The sequence below is a fragment of the Mytilus trossulus genome, unplaced genomic scaffold (genome assembly GCF_036588685.1).
Source record: "Mytilus trossulus isolate FHL-02 unplaced genomic scaffold, PNRI_Mtr1.1.1.hap1 h1tg000424l__unscaffolded, whole genome shotgun sequence".
Taxonomy (NCBI): Eukaryota; Metazoa; Mollusca; class Bivalvia; order Mytilida; family Mytilidae; genus Mytilus; species Mytilus trossulus.
The window spans coordinates 339,163-360,913 of record NW_026963354.1 but is presented as its reverse complement, the minus strand read 5'-3'; the positions used below and the strand labels follow the sequence as shown (position 1 = coordinate 360,913).

Below are 21,751 nucleotides of genomic sequence, written 5' to 3'. Positions count from 1 at the left end.
ATTATAAGGATTAAAAACATTTTTTCTAGAGGTTATTGATGTGTAAACCGGGTCTCTAACTCAAAAACTTGACATAAAAGTCCTTCGGACTTTTATTCAGTTTGTGAGTTAACCGCCCCGGTTTACACATTAATAACCTCTAGAAAAAATGTGTTTAATCCTATAATGTTCTTAATATTCGTAAAATAACCCGTAAGCATTTTTCTTGTTATAAATTTTATTGTATTTTACCTCAATCAATTTAACTCTCTATAATGATTGTTTTTAGCTTAGTCCTAGCTATTTTTGATATTGTTGCTAGACTTTGTAATGTCTGCTTTATTGGCATTGGTTGTTGGTGCAGTGCGTTTTTTCAAATATTACATGTTGTTTTTATTTGCAATGTGTGAACCTGGTTTATGTATTGTACTACATGAATTATACAATAACCAACCTGTGCAAACTTATGACCAAAGCTCAACCATTCCTTTTCTATAAGAACTTCAAATCCTCTGATTGTTCTGTAGTAAGGATCCAACATTAACATGGCTAAACAGGTCAACTTAAAAAAATATACAACTGAAACATGAGTTAACTGTTATAAATGTATTACATGTACAGATCTTAACATAGTACTTAAATAAGAATTATCAAATGATGAAGAGAAAATTGTCTGATAATTATCATTTAAACTGTCAAATATGTGTCAGTTTATCAAAATTTTAACAGGTATATATGCTAATTATCTTTTTTTCTCTGTGCCTTAGCATAATATAGTATAAATACAAACATGAATTTCTATTCTTTTAACTTCATATGACATGTGGTAAAAATATGATGGGTATAATGACACCTCATTCAATCTTTTCTTTATCACAATCTTATATAACTGTGTTTAAACATGTTAAATAGATTTCTACCTGAGCTGTTCTGTCCCATCCATCACTACAATGAACTAATACTGATGTCTTCTGACACTCAACTTTATCTGCAACTCTCAAAGCACCTGCTAATATTTGCTGAAAACATATAACAGTAACAATTACAATACTATCACTTAAAGGATTTTCAATGTGTCATTTATAAGATATATTTTTAATTGCTGAGTAGTTATAATGTTTTATATAAGCTTGATTTTATTGGAGGATAAGAAAACTGAAAATATCGATTACTTCTTGTTCTTTATATCATTATACGTTGACAACTTATTAGATTAGATTAATAATGAAAGTGAAATAAGGAAATATAAATAAATAAATAATTTTTAACAGCCAGTTTGGTCCATTTTTTTTTTAAATAAGCTTAGAATCATCAGTGATGAATTATTTATTTGCCAGTGAATAATTCGACCTCGTTGAATCCATACTCATGTGACCTTCAATCTAACCCTAGATAGAGATGGGTTAAGCATGAACTAGGTGTCTTCAGCTATTAAAAGGAGATCAATACAAGATTTACCATGTTTTATTAAAGTTCATACCTTTATATGGTCAAGCCAATGTGTTGATTCTATGTTAGATAACCAATGGGCATCGTCTATGGTCGGAAATACAACATCACGTAACTTTCTTAAACTGCAAGAAAAACGATAAGTCAAGCCTCAGTCATTGCAATGGTCATGATAATTATAACTGTGATTAGACAGTGATTAGAAATGTAATTCATAAGTATAGTTGTCATTTATAACTTGGTCATCTCATTGGATGTTCTCCCTGGATATTTAGTAAATAAGATAACAGGAATACAAAAGTCATGTTAGAATGCTGTAAAATGCTGTAATACCAGTTATTTGTTCAAGATTCTCAGTAGCATAATACAACACTTGCTGCAGGTAAATATTCAAGGACTCACGTAAGAAACAAGGACTGATGATTAAGGGGACTGCTGTTAAAAAGAATTACTAGTAAATAACAAAGAAGCAGATTAGATTTATGTAATTATAAATAACACAATAGAGGAATATTAAATCAAAAATCTCTTTAGTAAGGAAAAGTCCAACATCTAACTTAAAGCTTACCTGTCTTTCATTACATGTATATTGTGTATATCTAAAAATAGAATTTCTGCATTCTGATAAGATTCCTCTCTCTCATAGCCACCACCTTTAGCCTGAAAATATATCCTTTGTAAAATCTCGTATCAAGCTATTTTAACAAGAGGCTCTCAAGAGCCTGAATCGCTCACCTTAATTCTTTTGGTTAAATCTCTCATCAATGATTATTTTGGCTTTTCAATTTATTTAAATGTTCTTTGGATCGTCCTATTTTCTTCAAAAGCCCCAAAAAATAATCATTTTCTCCTATGTTCTATTTTAGCTATAGGAGCTATGTTTCTTGACATACAAGGAAATAAAATATAAAATTTATACTAGATACTCTGAAACTCATTTAGCCTAAGTTTGGCTGAAATTGATACAGCAGTTTCAAAGGAGAAGATTTTTAAAAGTAAGTCAACATGATGAAAAAATTGTAAAAAAAGTCTTTAAAGGGCAATAACTCCTTAAGGGGTCAATTGACAATTTTGGTCAATTGACTTATTTGTAGATCTTACTTTGCTGAACATTATTGCTGTTTACAGTTTATCTCTATCTATAATAATATTCAAGATAATAAACAAAAACAGCGATATTTCCTTAAAATTATCAATTCAGGGGCAGCAACCCAACAACGGGTTGTCTGATTCATCTGAAAATTTCAGGGCAGATAGATCTTGACCTGATAAACAATATCACCCCATGTCAGATTTGCTCTAAATGCTTTGGTTTTTGAGTTATAAACCAAAAACTGCATTTGACCCCTATGTTCTATTTTTAGCAATGGCGACCATGTTTGTTGATAGATCAAAACTTCGGATACAATTTACAATCTAGATACCCTAAGGAACATTCAGTTAAAGTTTGGAAGTATTTGGCCCAGTAGTTTCAGAGGAGAAGATTTTTGTAAAAGATTACTAAGATTTACGAAAAATGGTTAAAAATTGACTATAATGGGCAATAACTCCTAAAGGAGTCAACTGACCATTTCCGTCATGTTGACTTATTTGTAAATCTTACTTTGCTGAACATTATTGCTGTTTACAGTTTATCTCTATCTATAATAATATTCAAGATAATAACCAAAAACAGCAAAATTTCCTTAAAATTACCAATTCAGGGGCAGCAACCCAACAACGGGTTGTCTGATTCATCTGAAAATTTCAGGCCAGATAGATCTTGACCTGATAAACAATTTTACCCCATGTCAGATTTGCTCTAAATGCTTTGGTTTTTAAATTATAAGCCAAAAACTGCATTTGACCCCTATGTTCTATTTTTAGCAATGGCGACCATGTTTGTTGATAGATCAAAACTTCGGATACAATTTACAATCTAGATACCCTAAGGAACATTCAGTTAAAGTTTAGAAGTATTTGGCCCAGTAGTTTCAGAGAAGAAGATTTTTGTAAAAGATTACTAAGATTTACGAAAAATGGTTAAAAATTGACTATAAAGGGCAATAACTCCTAAAGGGGTCAACTGACCATTTCCGTCATGTTGACTTATTTGTAAATCTTACTTTGATGAACATTATTGCTGTTTACAGTTTATCTCTATCTATAATAATATTCAAGATAATAACCAAATAACAGCAAAATTTCCTCAAAATTACCAATTCAGGGGCAGCAACCCAACAACGGGTTGTCTGATTCATCTGAAAATTCCAGGCCAGATAGATCTTGACCTGATAAACAATATTACCCAGTCAGATTTGCTCTAAATGCTTTGGTTTTTGAGTTATAAGCCAAAAACTGCATTTGACCCCTATGTTCTATTTTTAGAAATGGCGACCATGTTTGTTGATAGATCAAAACTTCGGATACAATTTATAAACTAGATACCCTAAGGAACATTCAGTTAAAGTTTGGAAGTATTTGGCCCAGTAGTTTTAGAGGAGAAGTTTCTTGAAATAGTTTAAGACGACAGACGACGGACGCCAAGTGATGGCATAAGCTCACTTGGCCCTTCGGGCCAGGTGAGCTAAAAAACCAACAAGGCTTAAGCTGTTTTTACTTTATGTATGTTTAACATGATTTAAACATATTTTATTGTTCAAAACAAATGGATTAGACACAAGTTTTCCAACTTAGTTCCGTCTTCTCCATAATATACATGATATACATTATATTTATATAGTTTAACATGTACACACACACATACAGACATATTTCCCTCTGTATTTCATGTTCTTTTATTCTCTTATTGTGGAATTTCCATAATGACCTTGACATGTTTGATCTTGAGTTCAGGTGCTAGCTACATTTATATCTGTTTAATTGATGTATTTTTAACTTTACAATTGTTAATTTACTAGTTTGATCTGTATCTACAGTCTTAAATAAACTGTTTTTTTCACATCTGTTGAACCTACCATGGATTAGTTTGAGCACTTTACTACATAAAACTTAAGGTTTGGTACCACTGTCTCTTATGAATCTTGTCTTAAATTTTGATTAAAATTTCTGATGAATACAATTACTGATCCCTTTTATTTCTTTAACTCAGTTTCACAGAAAGGTAATTGTTTTATTTAAGCCCATTATACAAATAACCTCTAGTCATATATATCTAACCTACCATATTAGCGAGTGCATTTACACTTGGTCTAGCATCCATGATATATTACTTATGTGATTTCAACATACCATATTAGCTAGGGCATTTACACTTGGTCTTGCATCCATGATATATAACTTATGTGACTGTGCATTAGCATCCATTATCATCTGTATATAGGCCTCATCATCTTTATTCCTTCTGTTAGCAACACCAACCAGAGGCTGACTAGATCTGGTTATTGTTGCTTGACTTTCTGGGTGGATCCAAGATAAAACCTATTAATAAGGTCATAGGAAATGAAGGCACATTAATAATTTTAAAAAATAAACTTAGTACACATAGTAAGTACACATAGTAAGTTTTAAAAACATAAATAATTTAAAATAGGTATTTATTAAGATACATACAAAAACATTTATATGTATTATAATTCTCTATTAAATGCAAATGGTCACACAAAAATTACTTGAAATTTATTAAGCCAACTGCTTTGTGTGAGAATATTTCAATGTTTCTAAATGCTAGTATACAGGGGTATGGTACATGTAGTTAAGTGTTTGCGTTTATTGCATATAAATAATTTTTGAAGATTATACAAAAATTTGGTCCATGAAATGTATTTTTTTAAATCAACACATGAGACAGATTATTATAAAATACTGAAAGGAAGTTTGTAATCCCCAAATAATTGCAAAGGAGATTCTATATCTTGTTAAATACAATGTCTGACAAATTCTTTTTAATAATTCTCTCTGATCTTGGTAATGTTAGATACAAGTAGGTCAAACCTGTCTGTATAGTGTTCAACTATTCATTGCAAATGAACACAGTATTGAATGGCAATACAAAGTCCACTACCGGATAAAAAAAAATGAATTAAAATAAAATCTAACATGATCTATAATTTGCCATGGTGTAAACTATCAAATATACATCAATTCGATATCTTCAAGCATGAAAACTGATTATTTGAGTGTATTTGTTAAGTCCAAGGACCATAACTCTGAACAATTTCAACAGACCAGAAAAAAAATCACATTTGAACTGTAACTAAATTGAATTATCAAATCAATGTCTTCAAGAATGACAAATAAAAACATGGAAAACTGATTATTTGAAATAATTTTCCAAATACAATTACTCTGCACAAAATCATCAGATCACAACAAAATTTGAACTTGATCTGTTATTTCGCATGATAAAACAATACACCTAATATCAAATCAATATCTTCAAGCATGAGAAAAAGTTGTGGAAAACTGATAAGCAAGACTGATGGACAGACAGACAGAAGAAGTGTAAAATTAAGTCCTCTTAAGCTTTGTCGATAGGGGACCACCTAGTGTTGTTTGGTGTTGTCTAATTAATCTTAAACCCGACATTCCTTTGATTGATAAGTAAATACACACTTACTGGTAACCTTCCTCTGCTTCTGAATGTGGCCACCTGTTTAATGTCATCATCTGTCGCAGCCTGGGGTGTTACAATCTAAAAATAAATAACAAATAACAATGACTATTATCTAATGAACTGTTTATAAATAAACTCATCAAAGATACCAGTTATAAACTTGTCTGCCAGATGTGTGATTCCTCTTCAATAAGCATCAATGGTGCTCCAAGCAAATAAAGTTTAAAAGCCAAATAAAGTTTGAAATTGAAGAGCATTGAGGACCTAAAATACTGAAAGGTTTGGCCAAATACAGCTAAGGTAATATATTTACTGATCACAGCTTAGTATGCAACAGTCAGAACTGATCAGATCATCTTAGATTCAGACCTGTTTTTATGACCAATGAAAAATTGTAAAATCTCTAATTTTCTTGTATTTAAGAAATAGGCTTCAATTCTTCTGAATGGTAAAAAGTTAATAATTCTATAAATAATTGAACAATTATCTTACTATACTAGGATATGTTTCACACAATTCATATTTTTCATTTATTCTGTTGATCTTCCAACTGTCGTTTGTAAGGCCCTGCAATGAAAAAACTGTGAGTATTATCAGTCACTCAACAGTATAGAACAACAAACGTTTACCATAGGCCTACAGTGAAAATAATAATATCATAGAACAATCAAATTCTCAATGAAGGAAGCATATATGTGATAGAAGCATAATTAAAATGCCTTATTTATGAAGACAAAAACCAGTCATAAAAAATTTAGTCATTGAAATCAACAAAAATATCCACATTTACAGAACTAATATTTAATTAAACTGGAATACTTGAAAAAGGACTAAAAATTCATATTTTGAAAGTGAGACCAATAGCTAACGATTTTAAATGTAAACAGTATTTTTTATAAATGCACATCAACTGAAAAGTTGGAACTTTTATAGTCATGATCAAGACTTGTCAAGAGTATAGTAAAAGTTATTCAAATTCAGAGCTTTACTCTCTTTAGATTAATGACATGCAATTCAGTATCTTTTCAGACGTTTTTTGAATGTTTGATACACATGCTACAGGGAAACAAGATTCTTAAGGTGGCTCTGGCCTATTAAGTTTCTATCAGTAGTGCTGCATTTTTGGTTATTTTATTCTTTAAAGAAAATGGATCAAATTGGTTGAAAAAAATAGGGGGTCACGGACCATTTAAGCTAAAAATTTTACTTTTAAACAGGTATGTAAAAGGGATCATTTTTCGATGAAATGATAGGGAAAATAGAGGTGTTGACATATTTTTATTGGAATATCAAAAATACGTTCTATGACAATTGGTTTAAAACTGTAATATGAAAAGTTGGAAAGTAGCTTCAAAGAATGAGCCAATAAAAACATAGGTCACGGAACAGGGAAAAAAATGTTTTGCCTTAAAACCCAAATTTTGGCGGGAAAATAGTGAAAATGTGTGAAATGTCATTTTGACCCTTCAACAAATACGGATAATAACGAAAATATTGTATAAGTCACATAACTACAATGATTTAACATTTCTAATCAATCAAAATATTTAAAAAAAAATATATTGACTTTACGACAAATACTTTTGTAATACATGCGTGAAATTATGCGCAGTCGTATAGTCCCGAGCCACCTTAATTGAATGCAATGATATAAAAAGGTTACCACTAACTAGTACTGCAGTAAATACATATAATCAAAGCGCTGTAAGCACTGTAGGCAGTTAACCAAAAACCAAGGCAAACTTAATTATGAAAACTGTGGCAACTTTTTTTAAAGATTTAAAAGAACAAACATTAAACATTCATATATAATTGTACATTTATGTTCATTTGATGAATTAATCATTAAGGCAAATAATTCATATTTTATCAAGGTTTTCAATAGCAGTGGCCCCACGAACTCCACCTATATTTCATACGATTTGTTATATTGTCCCATACATGAATATATATGGTTTAGGGGTGGGGATCTTGACCGTTACCAAGTTTAGGTAATGTTTGTCTCTTGTGGATAGTTGTCTCATTGGCAATCATACCACATCTTTTTTTTTTTATATAAGAAACTTCCAGCTATTTTAACTGACCTATCAAAATTGAGAAGAAAACAAGAATTAATTGTAACAGGATGCTGTTACGAAGTCTCCCAAACAAAGCTCCCATAACTCGCCATTTATATGGTCCTATGTTCATTTGATTTGATTTTTTGTCCCATACAAGACTATATATGGCTTACGGGTGTGGATCTCCACCATTTACAAATATTCAAACAAGAGGGGGAGGGGATGACCCCCAGGGACTTTACCTATATTTTATTTGATTTGTTTTATTGTCCCATAAAAGAATATATATGGTTTAGGGGTGGGGATGTTGACCGTTTGCAAGTTTTCAAACAAGAGGGGGTGGGGTGACCCCCTAGGGACTTCCCTTTTATTTCATTTCATTTGTTTTATTGTCCCCTACAAGAATATATATGGTTTAGGGGTGGGGATCTGGACCGTTTACAAGATAATAGTACTTTCTCAAATTGACATGGGTGGGGGTGACCCCCAGGAACTTCCCTTTAATTTCATTTGATTAGCCATATTGTCCCATACAAGAATATATATGGTTTAGGGGTAGGGATGTTGACCGTTTACAAGTTTTCAGACAAGAGGGGGTAGGGTGACCCCCTAGGGACTTCCCTTTTATTTCATTTCATTTGTTTTATTGTCCCCTACAAGAATATATATATGGTTTAGGGGTGGGGATCTGGACCGTTTACAAGATAATAGTACTTTCTCAAATTGACTTGGGTGGGGGTGACCCCCAGGAACTTCCATTTAATTTCATTTAATTAGTTTTATTGTCCCATACAAGAATATATATGGTTTAGGGGTGGGGATCTAGACCGTTTACAATTTTTCAAACAAGAGGGGGTGAGGTGAACCCCCCCCCAGACTTCCCTTTTATTTCATTTCATTTTTTTATTGTCCCCTACAAGAATATATATGGTTTAGGGGTGGGGATCTGGACCGTTTACAAGATAATAGCACATTCTCAAATTGAACGGGTTGGGGAGGACCCCAGGGGACTTCCCTTTTTAAAATTTCATTTGATTTGTTTGATCATCCCATTCAACAATATATGAGGTTTAGGGGTGGGGATCTGGACCGTTTACAAGATAAAAGCATATTCCCAAATTAAAGGGGCTGGGGATGACCCCCAGGGACTCCCCCTGCATTTCATGTGATTTGTTTTATTGTCCTATAATCATTTCTGAAGACTACATGTATCTATCACTTTCATTTTTTAAGTTATATTCATTTAAAAATTTTAGAAAATAAAATCCCATAGGGTTCTTAGTAAACCCCACCCTTCTTTCTGCCCCCAAAAATACCCCTTAATAGACCCCAATGCACAAACAAAAGATTGATGGCTCACCTAGACATATTAGTCTAACATTCTAGAAAAGCATTTAACACGCATTACCAACATTTATCACTGATAAAAAAAATTATACTGTTACCAGGAACATATATATATATTGTTAGATAAACTGTTCCCAGCTGTAACAATGTATTGGATTTTCACATTAAAATTGGTGTACAAAATATTTTCTGCTTTTTCTTTCTTTTACATATGTCTTTTGGTTTTCAATTCTAGAGTTTGTATTTATTCACCATGCATAGATGTATTTTGTCACCTGTCTGGATTTTTTTAGTAGCCAAATCCGGGATTACCCTTATCCGCTTCCAGAATCGAATCCGATATTGTAATCTCGTGGCAGCCATTTTGATTTCAATGTTGTTTTTGACAGATAGTGAGATACGATTTTACTCGGATTTACACATTATTTCTCGGCGATTTTATGTATAAAGCTAGCGGTTGAACAAATTGAACATCGCTGTCATGAATAGTAATGATGAAAATAAGTGTGAGATCGTTTATTAGGAAACTTTGGTAAAAATTTTGAAAAGTTATTTTTTTATATTCTTTCAAGGTCCGTCGGGCATGGGTAGCTCGGGCATGTGCGTAGCTAGTAACCAAGTAGAAAGTCCGACTGCAAAAGTGGAAGGTCGCAGACCTCGCTAATTTGAACTCCTGCGTCCAAATTATAAAAATACGAAAATTTTGTCTTCTTTTAAAATCAAAATTGCCGCCAACAGCGTGATCAGTTGAACTTATATACGTAGTTGATTACGTATTGACGACAAACAATATTCCTACGACTTTTGCAATTTGGGAAATCTTAACTACTTGTCTTTAGAGATTTTCGGCGATTAGATATTTCATACATTTGTTCTTTGACATCTTAGCCAAAAGCTCAGGGGATAATTAACTACTTGAGGATTCCTAATGTGCTCTACTTCCTATGTGCAACTTCAAAACTTTTGGGAAAATCGATGATCATTTAAGGTTTTTCTGGTCATATTTTTTTGTAATCCAGAATGAAAAGTATAATCAAAGAGCTGAAAGCTCTGAAGAAAAATGACGCCACTGTCTCTATTATTGGGATAGTTTTTATGCAAGTCTTGATTTTCACATACCGAAATTAGTTTAACAATGCAACATGTATCGTAAGCATATAATTGATATTCAGATATGTGTGTGTGTGTGAAGTGAAGGTGACAACTGGCTGGATTTATAAGACAAATGAATAGGTCAAGACTACCTGAATTGTACAAATAAATACCGTAGAAAGGCTTGTATATTTCTCACTGGTACATAGTCTGAATCTGGGTCCGTTCGCTTCCATTCACGTTTTTGCCCACTCATGTTCACCCCCTTTCACTTTCACACCCTACATGTTCGCACCCAATCTTAATTGGTTTTGTGTTTAATAGCTCTGTAAGCAAGTGTTTTCTTATAAGTATAATTGTTGTCATTGTCTCAAAATAAAGTGAGACAGCATTTTTTTTTTGTGTTGAATAAATCTTAATCATGTTTTGGATAGCGTATTGTTAAAAATAATAATAATCCTTTCTAAATAAAGTGGTATTTTGTCAACGTTTTATTTTGTGTTGAATAACTCTTAATCATGTTTTGGTAAGTGTATAGCTATAACTTTGTTTCATTGACTTGTTTCAAAATGAAGTGAGATTCTGACTATGTTCTTTTCTGTGTGTTGAATCATGTTTTGGTTATATTAGCATGATTAGTGGATTGCTATATTTTGGTTTCTAAGTTTTAATGTTTCGTTGTTTCAGATCAAAGGGACCAAGCTGTTAAAAACAATTATCTTTTGTGTTTTTCCTTTAAAATCTTCAATGTTTTACTCATACCAAGCTATAAATACATTCAGTATTTACACCAAAGCAATTTAAAACAACAACCATGATTTTCCAATTATTCAATTTGAATTAAAATTGGGCGCGAATGAGTAGAGTGCGAACGGACCTTGGGTGCGAATGTGCGAACGTGTAGGGTGCGAAAATGTATTGGGCGCAAACAGACCTGATACCACATAGTCTGAACCCCCTTCTCCCACAAAATATTAAGTAAATAATCTTTTTGTTACTGTTATCAAAGGTCTAATGAAACTCAGATAATTTCAAACATTTGTCAAAGAATTCTAGTCAAACCGGCACCTAGTTAAATTGGCACCTGGATAAATCAGCACCTGGTTAAAATCGACACCTGAGTAAAAATAAGAAAGGGGTTGCCAGAATTTTGTTCAGTATTTAAGCAAAAAGAGTTAAATACTAACTTTCACATTTTGGGGTGTTCATGTACATTTTGTATATACATTTTGTATTTATTTTTCTCAACTAAATGACTTTTTTGGTGTATTTCTAATGATATATATATATACATGTATGAGTAGTCCAAATAATTATTACGTCTGGCAAGGCTTTTTTAATTTTATTCTGGAACACCTTCCAATGACCGCAAGGCTATGTTAATTTTTTTCTGGGACGCCTTCCTACGAATGTTGTAGGAAGGCGTCCCAGAAAAAAAATAAAATAGCCTTGCCAGACGTCTTATTTATTTGGACTAATACATCAGATATTGGATATTTTTCTGCATTATTTTAACCAGTTGAGCATTTTACAGGATTGTTGGTTTAATGCTGTTTAAACTTTACTAAAAAAAAACACCTTAAATTTGCTAATTATTTGGCATGAAAGTTTGATTTATTGAAAGGGACTCATAGTTTTCCATTTTATTTTAATAATTGTTTAATTGTTAAAACAACAGCTTTGGTAAGGGCTTCGTTGTTTACCTTTATACACAACAACATATTCACTTTCCTTTCGTTGTTTACCTAAATACACAACAACATATTCACTATGTACTTGGTAACCGTAATTAATTAATTGAATAGAAAATATTATAACAAATATTATAGGATGCTGAATTGACGTCAAATAGGTGCCGATTTGACTAGATGCCAATTTAACCAGGTGCCGACTTGACTTGAACGTTTCAATTCCTCTGCAATCGTTTGCGGTTATTTTCTTGAGAATACCTATTTTCCATCTTCAAAGAGAAGAAGAAACTGCTTTCTGGAACGCTTCATGATTGTTAAAATAAGTAAAATAGATGTAGATGTAGATGTTAATTCACTCAAAAAACAATTTTAAAACTTGCGATGTTTAAACAATAAGTTTCAAAAGCACGTGTAAAAGAAGAAATTAACCGGTGATAGTGGAAATCCGTACATGACAGATATCACTATAGTACGACTTTGAAAGTAAAACAGTTCAATCCTTTTGTAAAACAGTCTTAAATATACCTATCACATTAATGTTTTGAAGGGTCTTAAGCTTATTCAAATCATATAAGTCGGTATGAAACACCAAAACGGAATGAACAATAACCGATAACGTTTTGTAGTTTACAAATTCTAAACTGGTTCCCGTCAAACTACAACACTTTGTTCGAGTGTAGTGGAATACAAGCAGAAACCAGTAAGTTTGTAAAATAGTATATGAAACTGAGTGTAAACTGGTTCCTGGCTGATTACTACACAATGATCATGCATAATGATAACACAATCAGATTCCAGTTTGTATGGAAAATAGTAAAAACGAAACCAAGCGCGGTAGGCAGAGAAATGTAATGAAGTTCAGGTCGGCAGTTATGGAACAATGACTGCGTCATTTTCCAAAAAAACTGTCCAATAAGTTACAAATAATATAGTAGCCAGCTAGATGATAACAATGGCACGTATTTCAGCATTTATTGGGTAGCATACAAATCAAGGGTGCTTGCATAAGGCAGCTTAACTGCCTAAAAATTGACCAAAACATCAAACAAAACTAAATAATTGATTGTTGAGTATTTTAAAACTACTTAGTTACCTGTCTTTTATACTCTGCTATTGGGTCATAGACTTTCCACCCATCATCACCATAATCTTCTTTAAATTCAAAGGCAAATAATGGCTGAAATATAGCAAATATAGAACTAAGAAGATGTGGTATAATTGACAACTATAGGTCATTGTACGACAAATGTTTACTTCATCATTAAGATCAATAATGTTTAAGCATTGTAATGCATGGACTATGCTGTTGTAATTGATTAAAAGACATAACAGACATAACAGGCGTTTATGAAAACTGTTTTTGTTTGGATTTTGTCTAATGCTTAGACCGTTTCTGTGTGGTTTACATTTTAATGTTGCGTCATAGTTCGAATCTTATATTCAATGCGTTTCCCTCAGTTTAAGTTTGTTACCCCAAATTTGTATTTTGTCTATGGACTTATGAGTTTTGAACAGCGGTATACTACTGTTGCCTTTATTTGTTTGAATTTTTTTGTATTTGAATCCTTCTGTTCAACTGATTTTTACAGTTTTTTCTTATGTTGTACTGTTAGGCCACTTTTTAGGGGAGGATTGGGTGCCCTTAAACATGTTTTACTCCACCATTCTGTATGTGCCTGTCTCGAGTCAGTACCCTGTAATTCAGTGGTTGTCATTTGTTAATGTGTATCATATTTGTACTTGGTTCATTATTTTGTACAAAAGTTAGGACGTTAGTTTTTTGGATTGAGTTGTTTAACATTTGTTATTTTGTGGCTTTTTATAGCTATGCTGTATGTTTTTTTTCTGATTGTAGAAGGCTGTCATACCACATCTTCTTATTTCTATGTTTTACCTGTTTGTTTGTAATAGGAAAGGCAAACTGTTGGATCTTCTCAAAAACTTGTCTTCTTGAATGATTTTCTTGTTTGTGTGCAAATCTTAAATTTCTTATGTCCTGTTAAGTAAAAGTTGTCCATTTTATATCACATGAAAAATGATAAACACTTTTAAAAGTCATGATGGTATGCAGTAATAGTTCAAAATAAAATGTTGAAACAAAATTGTTTTTATTGAGCCTCATGTCAATTCTTATAGCTTATCAACATTTAATATCAATAAGAGATCTGAAAAGTAATGTTCTTTCACTGATCCTAATTCAATGCATAAACAATAACACATAAAGAGAATGCAAACTCAAGTTCTTAAATGAAAGTGGAAAATGTCTATTTCTTCAAAAACAAAGTTCAGTAACTCTAAATTTATTCAATAATTGTGTTAACTGATAACTATTGCAGAAATTATTATTTGCTTCATTGTGACAAACCTTGCATATCAGGTCAATTCCATAGGAGTTCTCTCCCCTGCTAGAAGCGCCTCCTATCTTCTCAATTTTACTTATCACACCTAGAGGTACATCTAATATAAATAATGATTCCTGAAAATATTTAAGACAAAAGTATTAGGATTATTGCTAGTATTTATCAGGGCTCACATTACTTCAGAATTATAGGGAGAATTGACTTCTCTTTTTGAAACTGATAGGGAGAAGTGGTGAGATTTGAAAGAGAACTGCTCATTCACGCGGTGCGCTACAATGTTTGGATTTTACTATAGTATAAAGGATCATATGTAAATAATGTTCTTTTTATATTGTTCAATTCATATCTGAATATACAATTAAAGTAACATTTCAAATTAAAAGTTTTACCAAGGTTCTTGAGAGAAACTTCCAACTAAAAATTTAATATCTATCACTAAAAAACATATTTTTTTATTTTAAAAAATGTAAAGAAATTATAAGATATATATCCATTACAATTTCTCATGTATGAAATTCAGTGTTTCTCATAAAAAAATATAAAAATTATTAAGCTGGGCCATAATATATTGATATTAGTATAACAGTATCTTAAACAATCCATTAAAAAATATAGGGAATTATATACACCAATCAATTAGATGTAACCAAAAGTCTCTTAATGCGTGAAGAATACGTTATTTTTCCCTTTGAAATCAATATTCTTCTGTCAGCTGTTCCATCCATGCGTCCGTAGTAATTCTTGTAAAAGTACAGATTTCGGTCATAAATGGTCCAGTTCAGATCCGTAGTTTAGAAATCGGTCAATGGCGGACGAAATCAAGAACATGACGTTTTTTATGCAATAAATGGATTAAACATTTACTGGAGGCAACTTTTATCACATTTAAATGGAGTAACAAACTTATTTTGCCGCCGAAATTTAGGTTGATGTACGTTTTCGAGTAACATGCACCCAAACTTCCAAAATGCAGAAAGTGATAAAAAGTTGTATTTTTATCAAATCTGCTACACACTGCAAAGACAATGCTTCAACCACTTTACTTAAGATAATGAAACGTGTATGTCTAAATTTCTTTAATTATCAATAAAAAATTGATGTTTCATCAACTTGGTAAAAATTGAAAATGTCCGATGACGGAAGCGACTGAAAGAGAGTATGTCAAGAACAGAGCGACTTGTTTTCGTTTTTGGGGGTCGGGGAAAGCGAAGTGACGGTCAGGAAAGCGACTTTTTCACCCAAGTCGCCTGGTAGCGTGAGCCCTGATTCATGAGTGAATTCAGAGGAATTTTAAATACATTATCATATGTGTACAAATATATGTATGAACTAAAAATTTCATAACTTATCTTACCCTCTCACTACTTTTAAAGTATAACTTGTAATTGGTGACTGTCAGTACTCCTTTAATTGGTCCATTGTAGGGACATAAATATGTCACGTCTCTTCCTGGAAAACAAAAGTAGTAAAATTATTCCTCTATAAAAATAAATTATGACTATTATTAGTTGTTTTTTTCAAAGAAACTGCTTTTTCTAGCAAACATTTTACAAAGTTACCACATAAATTTTTGTATAAATCTAACTGTTAGTCAGTCATTTTGTTGTCCCTTGATTGATTATTTAATCTATTCAGATATACAAACAGGAAAAGGGAGAAATGTTTCAAATAAATTTATTTTTAATACAAAATAAAGAGAAAATATGTGGGGTTTACCTTGAAATAGCAATGAAAAAAAGACATGTTGATTTTTATTCCATAAGGACAAGAAAAAGGTATTTAATCAGTCGAACTTATACATTTATATCATATAAATGTATAAGTTCGACTGATTAAATTATCATAGCTCACTAATGACACAACATGCACAAAGCAAAAATTAAACAGAGGCTACTCAAACAATATGTACATGTATGCACTCAAAATGTCTGTCCTGCAACAACAATAAACTAAAAAGGCATTGCCTATTAAAACATTTTTAAAAGTTGAATAAATTAACGTTATTTCTGGTTGTAAAGTGCTTTTTTCCAAAAGTTGGAATAACTCAGTTGCATCAAAGTTTTTTTTCTTTAATTTTTTTTTTAACATAAGGTAGGACTACAAGGAAACCTAGATCACCTGATTGTGACTAGTTGGGATATTGGGATATTATACAAAAATAATTCTATATTCTTAGACAACCAGTTTACCTATTCCTTGGACAAGCTCTCCTCCCAGTAATGGTGGTTCATCTGACTGTGATACTTTGGCACTATCTCTTAAAATCTGAAATAAAACAATCAGTTTTAACTAAATCTTTATATTGATCAACTAAACTGAATGTTAATTTGCAGCTTTAAAGTATTAATTGAGAATTTTAGATGTCTACTTAAGGGTTAAGGCTAGTATGCCTTAAGCTTCTACTCGTTCTTTACCTGTTTTGGATGTAAGAAATGGCTCTGTAGGCCTAAAAGGCAACCACTTTAAGGTGAGGTACATGTACATTGTACCTTATATATATTTCTAGAATAAAATAGATAGGGCTTGATACATTGATAAGGGTTTCTGATGTTGGCCAGATATGTCCATGGTAAACAGATGATGCCTCCATTTGCATATATCATATAAGTTTTAAAGGGACATAGCTGAAGGACAGCAAACGTTCAAAAATATTCAAACTGCATCTGTATCTTGTGATAAGAAGCATTGTTTATAAGTTTCATAACAATTGGTCGAGTCAACTCAAACTTAAATTAGAAAACTTATAAAACGAAAAAATTCAGCAATTTTTTCCCTTGTAAAGGGGCTTAACTTTAAAATGGTTGTAGAGATGCCACCAAAATTCAAATTTGATCTGTGTTTTTTAGCATTGTGTATAAACCAAATCAAAACAAATATATTTTAAGCAGGCAGAATAATCACAAGTTAAATTTGGTACAAATGCTTACAAAACGTTTACAATAATTTGAATATAATTAAATCTACAATTACAATAAAAGAGAAAAGCATAGACACACAATGATGTATATCTATAAATACAATGTATATAAGATTCATAACATTTGGTTAAGGCAAACTAAAGTTTGAGACATAAAAACAACTTTGGCACGTAAGTAAGTTTGTACAGGAGAAAGGAAGGAATGTACAAGGGTAAAAATTGATTCCCCCTCTGCTACATACAATAGAGGATGAAAACTGTTCATATAGTTCTACCACTGAGTGACCACCTTTTAAACAGAACTTCAGAAAATTGGATAGTTCAAATAATTATGACATCTTGAAATGCTTTTTTTTTCTTACATTGTCAATGTACAAATGTAAGGCGTCAAAGAAAAACAATATAAAAGCCTTTTAAGATGTCATAATTATTAGGACAGTTGGACTAAGAGTAAGAGTTGAAGTGCTGTTTTCTCGGTGACATGCCATTAGTCCGACAACCATTATTCCGACAGCCCATTACTCTGATAGACCATTATTCCAACAACCCATTACTCCGACAGCCCATTATTCTGACAATGCATTTTTTTTCATGTGTATGGGTAAATTTTCTCTAAATAAGACCAACTCCGTTCTCTGTAATATTTGTGGTTGTCCGTTTTGATCCCAATTATTCTTTCCATGCGGGATATAAGTTTCAGTATATTGGAGTTGATACACATGCTTATTGCAACTGCTCAGTCCTTACCTTCGTCCCTCTTTCGTTTTACGTGTGTGTGTATTTAAATTTTTTTTTAATTTCTCGTTTGTGTGTCCACTCACGGTCAGTCTGTGCTGTTCTACATGTATTTCTCTGTGTTTTGGGTGTGTGTCTTGATCTGCCTTCTTTCACTAGATCGTCGGTTACCCCCTTTTGCGTATCAGAGGAGTGAGGTTTCATCACTACTATCTACATAAAGAAATATATTGGAGTTGGATAACACTTCCCGCCCTCTTTGGTCGCAACACTTACTACACCTTGTATCACTCATCTGAGTTTTATTTAAATTAATTTTGTCGCAGAAATAAGGGACTAATGTAGTGTCAGTCAAATTGAGAAAAACAAAGAGACAAATACATACCCCCTAAAATTAAGATGACAACTAGGACGAAATATATGCTCAGAAAATATAAGCAATTCCATTTATGAATAAGGTATCATATTCGGGAATTTAAATCCATGAAATATGAAGACAGTACACAGCACTTCCAATAGCGATCGATCAGACATAGTTTGAGGGATGACACTTAATTGTTGTTTTTTTTAAATATGCCTCTTTTATAATGGTTGAAGGACAATGAAGGAAGCGCAGGACGATGGTTTACAACAAAACGAAAAACAATTATAACGGACATAAACTTGATATCAGGTTGGTGACTGTTTATGACATAGAAATATACAGTCAACGTATTTTGACTGTTCAAATAGAACGAGTGCAGTATTAAAGTCAATAACAACTATTAAGAAATCTAAGACAATGTGTGACATTCTTGTCCTGCTTGTGTCTTTCTCAAATTGTCTAATTGTAAAAACTTGTGGCAAACTTGACACTTATTTTTCATTTAAAGATTGTTTTCAAGGAGAAAAATATTTAGATATCATTGATTTTATGAAAAGAACTTAATATGTTAATTAAGAATCGGTGCTCACCCATTACATTAAGAATTGAAAATTCCAGATATTCAAAAAATAGTATTGTACAGCTGATAAAGTTGAGGATGAGCATCATTTTTCAATCGAATGCTCACATTATCAAAGTTTGAAGGAGGAACTCTTTCAGCATATTCAGTATAGTCAGAACTTTGAAAAGTTAGATAAATATGATAAATCTTTGATGTAAACACAAGAAAACTTTACTATTATAGGGGAAACAAATGATGATCATATTGTTACATTAGTTCTTTTGAATTATGTAGTATATGATTTAGTACTGACTGTTATTTGATATCAATGTGCTAGTTTGTTTTTTTTCTATTTTGTTTTGGCTCTGATTGTGACTGAGGCTTACGGTGTTATAAAGATAATTATATCATATTATTACTATGATATTAGTATTGTAAAGTCTCAATTTTGATCCAATCATTATACTGCCGCTTCGTAAAAGTGGGAATATACTGTTTTACCTCTGTCTGTTCGTCCATTCAACAGTCCACTCTTCAGTCAGCCTGTCCGTCAGTTCGTCCGTCTGTCCCTCCTATGGATATTTTCGTTGCATCTTTTTCATGAACGACATTACAAAGATTTCTAAAAGGTTTATTTATTAAGTCGGCTATATTGTGTGATACGTTTTCAGTTTCATTTCTCAACAAACTCCTGTTTACCGAACACTTTCCACATGACAGCCAAGTTTAAAATTTTCGTCATATTTTTCGCAGGAACTTCAAGGTTTATATAAGTCAGCTATATGGTGCGAGGCTTTTTCAGATTCACAACTTAACAACGAAGTATTTGTGCGGGAGCATCATCAGTAGCAGGGAGCATCATCAGTAGCAGGCACCATCACTGGTTGTTTTTGGTTTATATGCTGTTTATATACCCTTTAATTTGTTCTATTCTATATACAGATTTCGAATTGAGTGTATAGAAAGTATTCAGACTACCTTAAGCCTTATGTTATATATATACGGAGTTATTTCTTAAAATATATTACATGTATTACATATCCAAACGTAATAATACAGACAGACAAGTTTTATTTTACCCTGATACCCTTATACTTGGCTTGATAAGTGTCGGACTTATGGGTTGTCGGAGTATTGGGCTGTAGGAGCAATGGGTTGTCGGGCTATAGGGTTGTCGGACTAATGGGTTGTCGGACCAATTGGTTGTCGGACTAATGGGCTGTCGAATAATGGTGTGTAACCGTTTTCTCACGTAAATGTAAAAAAAACACTAAAAATAAAAATAAAGAATGCCTGAATGATTTACTTTCATTTCTATCCCAGGTACATTTTCTGACGACGTTGAAGATGAAGAGCATAGGGATTTGGATGGAGAGTCGGATTCTTTTGAACTATTGCTTGAGGTTTCCTGAGGAAATGATGTGGATCTATCCGAAATTGAGTCGATGCTCGCTCCATTGGATTTCACTGTCTGTGACCCATTTGTTTCTTTTGGTTTGTTTCCTTCCATTTTAGAGATTAAATGAATTTTTGAATTTTTGGTATTTGTTTCACTTTATTTTCATTTTACCGGAAACAGGAAGTTAAAATTAGAGGGCGCTGACAATACTTTTTAAACCTCTTTCATAAAAATCTAGGGAAAGTGTCCAAATCAAATTACCACGAGGGCATCTCTCAAAGCAATAATCGTCATATTCAGTTTCTTAATTGTTTTCTTCTGTTTATATCTCAACAGACATCGATATAAGATATAAAAAAAAATCAGTAATAATAAAGAAAATATAGAAAAATGAAAAAAACAAAAAAATTATAAAAAATTCAGGTCAGTGTGTGTTTACTTTAATTAACGTCTGTCATGATAATTATTTAGAATGAAGTTTAACCATTAGTAATTTTGAATCTTTTTTGAATCACAGAACAAATGTTTTTAATTGACATCCAAACAATGGTTTTCAATATTCACATCCGTAAAATTCGAATAACTGATGATCACTGATGTCTTGTGTTTTATTTTTCCAAATATTTATAGAAGAACAATTTGATAATAGTCCATACTTATATTCATGGATGCAATGTAAGTACTCGCGGTGACGTTAACTAGCCTTGAAAGGTTCAATAGATGGATTTACTTTAGAGGAATTTCATTCTATCTTTAGGGGAAAATATAAAAGCATTACACACCCAGTTGTTTGTACATACATTTTTTGTTGTTTTTTTTTTATTCGTGGCTACCAAGGTACTAAAATCTGTCTTTTTGGCATGTTGGACATTAACGTAACTTTGCTTGTCTTTATTTCTTTTGCATTTCATGATGAAGCTATAACTTTTATTTGCGTGAAGTATTTTGTGAAATGTTGCTTTCTGTTCTCATTTCTTAAGAACTAGCGCTATTATTTAGGCATTATCACCTTTCTACCTAATATGTTGATGCTTATCTTTTTGTTTTGTTTTAGTCATGAGTGTCTATGGCATTTTTTTCGGCTATGTAGAGTTCAGCATTTTATAGAAATCCTTTGCTTTTATTTAACTGTAAGCTGCATGACCTCTTACATGTCATTTGGTTATTTGTGTCGTCTAGTTGTTGTCTGATACCATATTGTCTTGTATTTGTTTGCTGGTTAAACTACTATAAAGAATTTC

General features: G+C 32.1%; 1 protein-coding gene across 1 annotated transcript in view; it reads right to left on the bottom strand.

The window, feature by feature from the left end:
* Window positions 1-20,695, bottom strand: part of LOC134702204 (myotubularin-related protein 2-like) — a 29,668-nt gene extending 8,973 nt beyond the window's left edge. The window contains exons 1-13 of the mRNA XM_063563274.1: window positions 20,418-20,695; window positions 16,723-16,798; window positions 15,888-15,982; window positions 14,539-14,649; window positions 14,068-14,169; window positions 13,267-13,350; window positions 6,476-6,550; window positions 5,987-6,061; window positions 4,660-4,848; window positions 1,997-2,088; window positions 1,460-1,553; window positions 900-998; window positions 434-541 (exon numbers count right to left, since the gene is read on the bottom strand). Coding sequence (XP_063419344.1) covers window positions 434-541; window positions 900-998; window positions 1,460-1,553; window positions 1,997-2,088; window positions 4,660-4,848; window positions 5,987-6,061; window positions 6,476-6,550; window positions 13,267-13,350; window positions 14,068-14,169; window positions 14,539-14,649; window positions 15,888-15,982; window positions 16,723-16,798; window positions 20,418-20,621 — 1,404 coding nt within the window. The 5' untranslated portion in view covers window positions 20,622-20,695. The remainder of the gene's footprint in view (window positions 1-433; window positions 542-899; window positions 999-1,459; window positions 1,554-1,996; window positions 2,089-4,659; window positions 4,849-5,986; window positions 6,062-6,475; window positions 6,551-13,266; window positions 13,351-14,067; window positions 14,170-14,538; window positions 14,650-15,887; window positions 15,983-16,722; window positions 16,799-20,417) is intronic.
* Window positions 20,696-21,751: the final 1,056 nt, after the last annotated feature.